The sequence below is a fragment of the Chiloscyllium punctatum genome, chromosome 32 (assembly GCF_047496795.1).
Source record: "Chiloscyllium punctatum isolate Juve2018m chromosome 32, sChiPun1.3, whole genome shotgun sequence".
Lineage (NCBI taxonomy): Eukaryota > Metazoa > Chordata > Chondrichthyes > Orectolobiformes > Hemiscylliidae > Chiloscyllium > Chiloscyllium punctatum.
In genome coordinates, this window is record NC_092770.1 from 54031384 (window position 1) to 54043952 (window position 12569).

The 12569-nt window shown below is 40.6% G+C and overlaps 1 protein-coding gene across 13 annotated transcripts in view; it reads right to left on the reverse strand.

The window, feature by feature from the left end:
- LOC140458187 (calcium-dependent secretion activator 2-like) overlaps window positions 1-12569 on the reverse strand; it is a 746655-nt gene that overhangs the window by 247907 nt on the left and 486179 nt on the right. For all 13 annotated transcript variants that reach the window (XM_072552408.1, XM_072552415.1, XM_072552410.1 and 10 more), the window contains exon 13: window positions 3266-3453. In XM_072552408.1, the coding sequence (XP_072408509.1) occupies window positions 3266-3453 (188 nt within the window). The remainder of the gene's footprint in view (window positions 1-3265; window positions 3454-12569) is intronic.

Here is a 12569-nt window from a genome sequence, read left to right on the forward strand (position 1 = left end):
GTCTACTGCTACTAATACATTACCTTTTGTTCCCTCCACTTGAATGGTTTCATGTACCATGGTCAGTTATGTCATCACCCCCTACTTGTTCAAACAAGCTAAAAGAACTGCACACGTATTCGATAATTGTAAATGTTGAAGCTCCTATGTTCTGCCCTCTGGGTCTCCTGTCCCTAAACACTGATCAAATCAGAGGAACCAACTGTAATTGGTGTCGCTGTTTCCAGGGAAATGTTTCCCTTTCCAATGTGTCGCAGGTTCTGCAGCTCAGCCTCCAGCTCAATGACTGTGAGCTATAGCTCCTTGAGCTGCAAATGTTTGATGCGGTGCACTTGTCCTTTATTACACTGGCATTCAGGAACCCCCACATGCTGCCACTGTGACTCATCATCTTTCCTGCCATTTTAATGTATTTAGTTAAGTAGCTGCTTCATTATTTTATTCAATTATTTATTTCCTCTTCTATTCACTTTATTCATCTTGTCACCAGTTCCTCTAGGTTTTTAAGCGTATGATTAGATGTGAACCGTCTCCCAGATACTCATGACAGAGCTGGCTTGTACCCCTGTTGTGAAATAAGAACTAATTCCGTAGGGAAGCTCCTTACTCTAACTGCCTTACTCACTCAACTCCGAGCAGTCTGTTCAAAGTCACACTCAGTATTATATCATTGAAATGCCTGTAGTTATATGCTTTGAGTTAATTCACCTCCAAGTACAGAAATAAAAGCTCAAGCTAGCAGCCTTAACTAATTAATTTCAGTTCGTTTGATGGAGACCTGGTAAGTCACAGCTTTAGTCTGAATGAAATATAGAATTTGAGCAGTAAATTTCAGTTGTGATTAATGTAGAATGCAAGCAAAAGTAAATTTTTAGATAGGCATTAAGATTCCTTTACTCATCCAACTTTGTACAAGTCGCACTCAGTGCAAAGTAGCACTGAGGTGCCTATGCTTAAATGGGTTAGCTCAGCTTCAGGTACCGAAAAAACAAGTTTAAGCTAGTTTCCTTAGTTAACCAATAAACTAACATTATTTTGCAGCATTTTCTCCTATTTTCAGTGTGCTTTAAGTATCTTAGGCTAGAAAAACTATTGAAAATAACCATGAGGTTGCCGAATAAAGACCATCAAAGAAGTATGAATGAGAATCGAGCAACTCAGGAAGCAGTGATCAAGTGACGAAATGGGGAGGATTGTAATGTAGAACTAACTGATTATTCAATTTGGTGCTCACTGCAGAGGGAGCAGAAATTGCAGCATACATTGGACAGGAAATGATGGTAAGGAACATGAAATTCCATTCTATCAGCATTTTCTACAGCCACTGCCCTTCACTGGGAGCACTTGATTGGAGAATCAGTCTTGCAAACTTTAACATGTTAAAGTGAACTGAGCAATTTATCAATCAATTGATCAAACTGATGTTACCAATCAAACAAGACTGGAATAAAGCTGGAAATTAAGCAAGAGGGGAAAGCACAATTATTTTCTCCCGAACATTAAGCTTCTCAATTGAATTTGTCAGTGCTTAAGAAAGAGCAGATATTCAGTTCTAGATTATGTGAATTATGTTCCTTGTTTATTTTAAGTCTGTGTTCGATGGAAGTTTTAAGGCTCAGTAGGTAATGGCCCTGCCTCTGAGCCAGGAACTCTGGACTCAAATTTCACTCCAGGACATGTGTCTAAAGGAATGTGCACTAATAACATGGCCAAACAGATTGGGCTCTAATTTCTAATTCCTTCCAACATAACCCAATGGAAGCAGTGCAGGAAAGATTATTGGTCTGCTATGTATTGGACAATATTCAGATCCTCTACCATCATTATCCAGGATACAACATGCATTCAAAAATAAGTGTTGCCACAGTAACTCAGATTCCTCAAGGACATGATTGGTTCAGTTGACTGAATGACTGATACACATCAAATTGGTGTCCAGAACACAGAATCTGATAACCCTGTTCCCCAGATAATGCCATAGAGTTGTATAGTACGGAAACAGACCCTTCAGTCCAACTCGTCCATGCCGACCAGATATCCTAAATAAATCTAGTCCCATTTGCCAGCATTTGGCCCTTTTCCCTCTGAACTCTTTCTGCTCATATATCCATCCGGATATCTTTTAAGTGTTATATTTGTACCAGGCTCCACCACTTTCTCTGGCAGCTTATTCCATACAAGCACAATCCTCTGCATGAAAACGTTGCCCCTTAGGTCCCTTTTAAATCTTTCCCCTCTCACCTTAAACCTATGGTCCCTAGTTTTGGGTCCCCCAGCCTGGGAAAAAGACCTTGTCTATTCACCCTATCACTGTTCCTTATGATTTTATAAACCTCTCAGCCCTCAGTCTCTGACAGTAAACAATCCCCGCTTTTTCAGCCTCTCCCTATAGCTCAAATTCTCCAATTCTCCAAGACTAGAATTGAAAACAGTTTTCCAAAAGTGACCTAACCAATGTCCTGTACAGCTGCAACATGACTTCCCAACTCCAAGACTCAATGCACTGACCAATTAAAGGCAAGCATGCCAAATGCATTCTTCATTATTCTAACTACCTGGGACTCCACTTTCAAGGAACTATGAACCTGCACTCCAAGGTCTCTTTGTTTAATGGCATGCTCCAGGACCTTACCATTGAATGAATAAGTCCTGCTCTGATTTGTCTTTCCAAAATGCAGCACCTCAAATTTATTTAAATTTAACTCTGTCTACTAGATGGAGTTGACTTCAGACCTGTCTTCAAGGCAGAGAAATCAAGAAGAGGAGGACATGATTGATCTAAAGTCCCAAACATACCTGCCCTGCATTTTTAACTGTGCCTTTCTGTGGCCAAATTTCTCAGCTCCTCTCAAAATGCCTTTAGGTTCCTTGCTGGGGTATAGTATCACTGATGCTTGTTGGCCTGCAGGACCTGAGTCAAGTGGCTATCCTTTATCTATGAACCTTGTCAGTATGTATCAACTGATTATTACATACTGTAGTTTTAATGATATTGGTTACAATCACTGCTTTCTTCATAATAATGACTGTCAGTGGCAGTATTATGGCACACAAGGTCCATACATTAATTTGTGAATAAAATAACAGGGTTACATATTAATCCTACGTAAATGACACATCTGTTCAACAATTTTTGGACAACTATCAGTTGCATTATCAGGAAGGGGCTGTATGAGCACGCTGCTTATTGGATTGCATTTGTCTTTTCTTTTGCTTGCACACAATCATTTGTCTTTGCTATTGATTTTTGAGTTTATAAAATCACCTGTTGCCATGGACGTGAGAGGCACAGAAAGCAAAGCTGTAATGCAGCAGAGTTGGATCGATCATTGTGCCACCTTCTGCACGTTCTATCAGCTCCTTGAGATAGCAGAGATGCCGATGACATCCTCGCAGACCATAACGAGAACAGTATTCGTCCAGGACAAAAACTTGGCCAGGACTAAACCAACCCTAAGAAGGTAAACAGAATAGAATTTAGTTACACTCATGTAATAACCTAGAATTGGCTACTATTGTGTGGACCCACAGGAGATGGCGGAGATACTAAACCAGTATTTTCCATCAGTGTTTACTGTGGAGAAGGAGATGGAAGATATAGAATGTGTGGGAAATAGATGGTGACATCTTGAAAAATGTCCATATTACAGAGGAGGAAGTGTTGAATGTCTTAAAACCCACAATCCAAAGATGTGCAAGTTAGGTGGATTGGCTACGATAAATTGTCCATTGTATCAAAGGATGTGCAGTCTGAATGGATTAGCCATGGGAGATGCTGGGTTACAAAGATAGGTGAATCTCAGTGGGATGCTCTTTGGAGGGACAGTGCGGGCTGAATGGCCTGCTTCCACTCTGTAGGGATTCTATGATTCCACGATGATTCTAAATGACTGATGAATGGCCTGGTAAGATTCAGCAAACAGAAACTGCAACATGATCACATTGCTCTTCCAGATTAATATCTCACAGGAAAGTGGAATCCAGTGTACACTCACAGCCAAAACAATACAGAAAAACTTTCCCATCCATTATATTAAGTTGACATATCCAGCAAATTAAAAGAATACAGAGAAACCTTGATTATCCAGCATTCGATTATCTGAATTTCGGATTATCTAGCAAGGTCCCAAAGCTTAGCTAAATTGTGTCATCCCAACATTCGATTATCCTAACAATCGATTATCCGAACAAAATACTCCCCGCCTGTGTCATCTGGATAATTGAGGCTCCTCTGCAAAATTCAGAGAGATGAAGGGAGGCTCAAACTTTGACTTATTGTGACTGCACCTTTAAAGACTTGATCTGTAGGGTTGGTGAATGGAAGCAAACGTAAGACTATTTTGCCGTATAAGGGCACAGTGGTTAGCACTGCTGCCTCACAGCACCAGGGTCCCAGGTTCAGTTCCAGCCTCAGGCAACTGTCTGTATGGAGTTTTCACATTCTCCCCGTGTCTGCATGGGTTTCCTCCGGGTGCTCCGGTTTCCTCCCACAATCCAAAGATGTGTAGGTTAGGTGAAATGGCCATGCTAAATTGCCCATAATGTTAGGTGCAGTAGTCAGAGGGAAAATAGGTCTGGGTGGGTTACTCTTCAGAGGGTCGGTATGGACTGGTTGGGTTGAAGGGCCTGTTTCCACACTGAGGGAATCTAAATCTAAACCTAAATCTAAATATATCAGCTCTGAAAGACTGGGGTAATTGAGGCAAAACTCACTGAAGCACAAAAAGAGGAGTCAACACTTCAAACAAACATGCTCAATACATTCCTGAATTGTTAAAAAGGAAATCTGTATATGTGCAGGATCCAATCATGAAAATCAGGAACCCAACAAAAACTGTAACTGAAGCTGAGACCCCAAGGTCACACACAATTGAGATCGAAACTAGTCAGCAAAAGAAAAGAAACAGTGTGCATTCAACCTACAATTGAGATGGGAAAACAGAAAAGAATGCAAACGTTGGAAACATTGCTATCCAGGGAAACAACATGAACAACATTACCAGCAAATGAGACAACATGAGCAATAGCAAACATGATTCCTGCAATAGCAGGATCAATGTACACAATGCTGCCTGTGCAGTGTGTCAACTTACCAGGAAGAACAATGGATGCTAAATCTACCAGATGGAGGCATTACATTTGTCTGCCTAAGTGACATTATCAGAAATATTTAAAAAAAAACACTTTATACAAGACTCTAAGAAGGGGTTTGGTTTATTTTTAAAAGCCAAATAGTAGCCTACTTTCAAAAAATTAAATAACTGAAGCTGTTACATTCATAGAGGCAATCATTTAAAAAAAAAGTGTCACAAATTCTTATAATATCTACTAATAATGTAAGTTTTCCAGGGGACCACACTCGTGAGAGTTGGGAATACTCCTACCTAACTGTAGATCTAAATATGTGTAAACTCAACTCTGTGCCCCAGAAAGGACCTGGAAATACTCGGGCCCTGGAACAAAGGTCAGTAAATGAAACTCCCATCATCCAGCAAGGTTCATTCAACTGCACTTTCCAAATGTGCAACTATTACCATCTATGAGGACAAGGGCAGCAGATGGATGGGAACACTACCACCTGCAAAGTCCCATCCTGACATGGACGTATATCTCCATTCTCCACTATTGCTGGGTTAAAATCTGGAATTTCCTCCCAAACAATATAGAGAGTGCACCTGGCAACTTGGACTGAAGAAATTCACTACTACATTTCCAATAGTCATTAAGGACGGACAATAAATGGTGCATTGGCCAACATCATACACATCCCACAAAAGAATTAAAAGTAAATAAATTTGAAACTTAACAATCAAATGGAAAAATATTGTATTTTACAATGCCTTTTTTTGACCTTGGACTTTCCTGGTGTGTTACAGCCAATAAACATGCTGTTGCGACTATAAATGGACACAATCACGGAATGTAAATACCAAAGTAATCACAATCTGCGACATCAAGGACTAGAAACAGACTAGTGAAATGATTTAACATTATGCCTAGGATTCAGCATTGTTGGGAGAAGGTGCTGATAATAATCAGTTTTTGTCCTATTTACAGGAACCTGTATTGTTGATTGCATGGAACATCTTGTGAGAATGCCACAAAGGCACTTTAAACATCTTGATCATTATAATGTTATTTCAACATATACTTGAAGATTAAAAAAATGCATGAAACATTTCAGAACTACTTTTGTTCCTTGAGAATGAAGTTTCCATAATTCAGGGCGACTCAATATTCAGTTTAATCATTTATTTATTGCAAACTCTGCCTACTTTATGAAATGAACCCCAGCCTTGACAAACCTGAAAATGGAATACAATGACAAGAAAATGACAAGTAAGCATCATAAGCCTTATACTTGACACAAAAGAAGCAAGGACACAGTATGTGCGAGAGTCATTACTCACAATGCTGAGGTCCACATGCCATTAATGGTGTATTTCTTGTTGGACCCTTAATTGTGCTATGGAAGCAATTCATATTGAGGAAGAACACAATCAACTCACACACCAAATCAATAAAGCAATCTCTATTATCTCTCTCCTTATATGCCAAGGGCAGCAGAAGAGAAAGAATACATTTTTTCATTAAATTTTCTGCAGGAAAGTATTGAATTAGGAACTTTCAATGTTCCAGCCTTTAAGAGAAGGTTGATTCTTGTGTCGAATCATTCAACTGAGCGCTAAACTGCATTTGAAAGGATGTGTTTTATAACGTACATGAGCACGGTGTGCCACAGGACTAAGAAAGGTTATTGCTGAATGGTCAGTTGATGCTTACATGATAGCTCCTCTCTATGGTTATGTAACCACTTAAGTTCAAATACAATTTTAAAATGTCAATTCTGCAGAACTGGAAGGAGGAACAAAACACTGAAGACTGTGCACATGTATAACAGGCAATTTTGCTCATTGCTTCAAACAATCTATGCTCTATGCACCGAAAAAATGATAAATGCAACACATTTCGTGCATTATATATTGCTGCTTCTTTGACCTCAGAATGCCTGAAAACACTTTGCAGTTAAAGTAGTTTTGAAGTACAGTCCCTGTTGAAATATGTGCAAAACTGCAGTTAAGTTGTAGACAGGAAGTCGCACAAACAGTAAAGTGCTAATTGCCAGATAACATGTTCTAGCAATGTTTGGAGATAGATAATGATTAGTCAGGGGAGGATTTCCTGTACTTTGAAATCGTGGCAAGAGACGGCTTGTGTTCAGCCAATGGAAGAGGTAGGGATCAGGTCGAACATTTCATTCAAAAAATTGCATCTCCAACCAGTGCCAGTGTTTCCTTAGTGCTGCACAGGAACTGGCAGCTTAGATTACAGTTCTGGTCTTCAGAATAGGTCTTGAACTCATAAAATTCTAACTAGGTAGCAGGAGAGTTGCTAATGTGAAGTATGATATTTTTTATTTTCGACTGTGATATTTTCCATTTGAACGGGAACACCTTCAGTTTCCACCAAAACCAAAGGAAGACATTATTTAGAAAAACTGGCCCTTGCTGATTTATAAATTTTGCAAGCTAAATCTCTAAGATTAGAAGAGGTAAAATTACTGACTGAATATCTGGAAGTGTATCATTTTACCTTTCCAAAATAAGCTGGATCTGGGCCTGACAAACATACAACATGAACAAGAAATAAACCTAGAAGGCCTAAAAATGCAAACTTTGTTCATTTGTTAGAACAAATGTGTACACTACTCTGCACCAAGAGTGAATAATCCAGTAAAACAAAAAGGGTCAATTTCTACAAGAAGTAGTGGACTCTCCCTCTTTATGGGTATTTAAGCGGGCATTGGATAGGTATATGGAGGATAGTGGGTTAGTGTAGGTTAGGTGGGCTTTGATCGGCGCAACATCGAGGGCTGAAGGGCCTGTACTGCGCTGTATTCTTCTATGTTCTATGTTCTAAGTCCTGAGAAGTCTGTTCCAACTCTGTAATAACAGGACAAGAGTCGAGAGTGCGATGCTGGAAAAGCACAGCAGGTCAGGCAGCATCCGAGGAGCAGAAAGTCAATGTTTCGGGCAAAAGCCTTCATCAGGAATGCTCAGGAACTGATTCGTTATGCCACATAATTAAGCAATTTAGGTAGAAGATCAGACAGTGAGGATTCTGGGTAATCCAAGATGGAAGACGAGAAGAATTTCTGGCTGTAACAGCTGCTCCTTTACTGAGGTATTTTAGGTGTTGGAGATGATTTCCTCGAATTCCAGGAGCAGCAATTACTGTTTTATATGCAGTTGCATTGCTTTGGAACTCTGGAGAAAAGAAATTCAAAACAACAGCAGTTTTAAAAAGGGAGAGGTACAGACAAAGGAAGCACATGGTGAGGTCAGTGCAGGAGAGAGAGAGAGAGAGAGAGAGAGAGAGAGAGAGAGAGAGAGAGAGAGAGAGAGAGAGAGAGAGAAACTGACACCACAGTGAACCTACACAGTTACTGTCTTTGCTGTTTTAATTCATGAATCGCTGGACATCGGAGTCCATCTGGGAAAGTTAACAAACAGTGAAATTCACAACTGATTTTGGAGGAACTATTCGGGCAAAGTCACAGCACAGAAGCAAATAAGTGAATAGTTTTAAATGTGACCTACAGAAAGTCTGCAGTAGTGAGTAGAGTGGGATCTTCCTTGATTATATGTTTTTTGAGATATGTCTCTTCATTAAACTTAAAATATAAGCCATAACTATTAATTTAACCTGGAGCAGTGTTTTGTAGAGGAATAAGACAGTGTTATTTTCTGGGTCTGTAGATTGTGAAGGAGCAAAAGTGGCCTTTAGTAGAGTGACATGTGCTTCTTGTCAGATATGGGAGTTTGAGGAGACTTTACAGGTTACTGTGGATTATATCAGAAATAAATGCTGTTGGTTGTGAATCCTATCAGATCGAATGGATTGGTTGGAGAGACAGTTAGAGGCAATGAGGAATTTGCAACAGCAATGGTATATGATGGATGGCAGTTATAGGAAGGGGGAAAAGTCTCAGATACAGTCACATAGATGGGTTAACTCAAGGAAATGTAAGAGAGGTAGGCAGTTAGGGCAGGAGTCTTCTGTGGCCATCCCCACAAGTATGCTGTTTTGGAAAATGTAGGGGGTTATCGATTCACAGGGGAACATAACACGAACAGCCAAGTTTCTGGTATTGAGACTGGCTCTAACACAATGAGGGGTATGCCGGGTTCCAAGAGATCAATTATGTTAGGGGATTCTCTAGTCCGAGTGACAGACTTTTCTGTGGCCAGCAGTGAAAAATCAGAATGGTCTATTGCTTCCCTGGTGCCAGGATCAAGGATGTCTCAGAGGGGGTGCAGAATGTTCTCAAGGGGGAGAGGGGCCAGCAAGAGGTCATTGTCCACATTGGAACCAATGACATTGGATGGGAAAAGGTTGAGATTCTGAAGGGAGAATATAGAAAGTTAGGCAGGAATTTAAAAAGGAGGTCCTCGAGAGTAGTAAAATCTGGATTACTCCTGGGGCTACGAACAAATGAGGGCAGAAATAGAAGGATAGATCAGATGAATGCATGGCTGAGGAGCTGGTGTATGGGAGAAGGATTCACATTTTTGGATCATTGGAATCTCTTTGGAGTAGAAGTTACCTGTACAAGAAGGACAGATTGCACCTAAATTGGAAGGGGACTAATATACTGGCAGGGAAATTTGCTAGAGCTGCTTGGGAGGATTTAAACTAGTAAGATTGGGGGTTGGGGGGGGGGGGGGGGAGGAAGACCGACCCAGGGAGATAGTGAGGAAAGAGATCAATCTGAGACTGATACAGCTGAGAACAAAAGTGAGTCAAGCGAGTCAGGGCAGGCAGGGAGAAGGAAGGACTAATGAATTAAACTTCATTTATTTCAATGAAAGGGGCCTAACAGGGAAGGCAGATGAACTCAGGGCATGGTTAGGAACATGGGATGGGATATCATAGCAATTACAGAAACATGGCTCGGATGGACAGGACTGGCAGCTTCATGTTCCAGGATACAAATGCTACAGGAAGGATAGAAAGGGAGGTAAAAGAGGAGGGGGTGTGGCATTTTTGATAAGGGATAGCATTACAGCTGTGCTGAGGGAGGATATTCCTGGAAATATATCCAGGAAAGTTATTGAGTGGAACTGAGAAATAAAAAAGGGATGATCACATTATTGGGATTGTATTATAGACCCCCCAATAGTCAGAGGGAAATTGAGAAACAAACTTGTAAGGAGATCTCAGTTATCTTTAAGAATAATAGGGTAGTTATGGTAGGGGATTTTAACTTTCCAAACATCGACTGGAACTGCCATAGTGTTAAAGGTTTAGATGGAGAGGAATTTCTTAAGTGTGTACAAGATAATTTTCTGATTCAGTATGTGGATGTACCTACTAGAGAAGGTGCAAAACTTGACCTACTCTTGGGAAATAAGGCAGGGCAGGTGACTGAGGTGTCAGTGGGGAAACACTTTGGGGCCAGCGACCATAATTCTATTTGTTTTAAAATAGCGATGGAAAAGGATAGACCAGATCTAAAAGTTGAAGTTCTAAATTGGAGAAAGGCCAATTTTGATGGGATGAGGCAAGAACTTTCAAAAGCTGATTGGGGGCAGATGTTCGCAAGCAAAGGGATGTCTGGAAAATGGGAAGCCTTCAGAAATGAGATAACAAGAATCCAAAGAAATTATATTCCTGTGAAAGGCAAGCCTGGTAGGTATAGGGAATGCTGGATGACTAAAGAAATTGAGGGTTTGGTTAAGAAAAAGAAGGAAGCATGTGTAAGTTATAGACAGGATAGATCGAGAGAATCCTTAGAAGAGAATAAAGGCAGTAGGAGTATACTTAAGAGGGAAATCAGGAGGGCAAAAACAGGACATGAGATAGCTTTGGTAAACAGAATTAGAGAGAATCCAAAAGGTTTTTACAAATACATTAGGGACAAAAGGGTAGCTAGGGAGAGAATAGGGCCCCTCAAAGATCAGCAAGGCAGTCTTTGTGTCGAGCCGCAGAAAATGGGGAGATACTAAATGAGTATTTTGCATGAGTATTTATTATGGAAAAGGACGTGGAAGATATAGAATGTAGGGAAATAGTTGGTGACATCTTGAAAATGTCCATATTACAGAGGAGGAAGTGCTGGATGTCTTGAAACACATGAAGGTGGATAAAGCAGGTCTCTGGTCTCCTTCCTATCGGAAAGATATTGTGAAACTTGAAAGGGTTCAGAAAGATTTACAAGGATGTTGGCAAGGTTGGAGGATTTGAGCTGAACAGGCTGGGGCTGTTTTCCCTGGACCATCGGAGGCTGAGGTTGTAGATCTTATAGAGGTTTCCAAAATCATGAGGGGTATGGATCGGATAAAGAGACAAAATCTTTTCCCTGGGGTGGGGGAGTCCAGAACTAGAAGGCATAGGTTTAGGGTGAGAGGGGAAAGATATAAAAGAGACCTAAGGGGCAACCTTTTCATGCAGAGGGTGGTACGTGTATGGAATGTGCTGCGAAAGGAAGTGGTGGAGGCTGGTACAATTGTAACATTTAAAAAGCATTTGGATGGGCATATGATTAGGAAGGGTTTGGAGGGATATGGGCTGGATGCTGGCAGGTGGGACTAGATTGGGTTGGGATATCTGGTCAGCATGGACGGGTTGGACCGAAGGGTCTGTTTCCATGCTGTACATCTCTATGACTCTATTTTAAAATCAAATCCACTATTCCAGATATGTGTAATGTCCTTCTATCTCAGGAATCTAGCAAGTCAATTCATAAAGGTTTGTAATGGACCCAATCTTTGCTCATCCATCTTTCCAAGCGAAGTAGCAATAAAAGCCAAAGAGAAACTGTAGATGTTAACAGTAAAATCAGGCAGCCATTCAATTCATTGGGGCACATCCTGGCTATTTGTTCGAGCAATCCAAAAGTTTTCCTCTGGACTCTTGGATATTCCTTTTCTTTAAGTATTTAGCAACCTTTCTCTCAAAATATGCAATAATCTGCACCTCAATAACTCCCAGTGGCAAAGCATTCCATGACCCTTTGTGATGCAATTTCACAAAAGCTATCTCAACCTCTTAATGGCAATTTTAAATTGGTGGCTCACTGATTGGTGACTGTAATATTCCTTCACACTCAAGCAAACTATTTCTGGGACTCCTGCGAATGTTGCTCTTGAACGAGTTGCTATTATTAGTGCAGCAACAGCACAGGACAAAGCACTCAAACAGATTTCCCTCATTGCTGAAAATGTGTTGCTGGAAAAGCGCAGCAGGTCAGGCAGCATCCAAGGAACAGGAGAATCGACGTTTCGGGCATCAGCCCTTCAGATTCAGCTCTGAGCTCCAGCATCTGCAGTCCTCACTTTCTCCTCGAAGGTTTTGATCATTGCCAGAGAAGAGCATCAATACTTTTTTTAAAATCTTGCACCTTTCTCTCCAAAATTATCACTGAGACTGAGAACTTAATAAATCAAGAGTCAGTGCCTGGATTTATTTACCGTATTTGAAGGCTGCTCAGTTCCTACTTACTCTAACTCAGAAATAATAGTTTTAGTATGGCAAAGATGCAAACATTTTCATCCCATTTTATAATG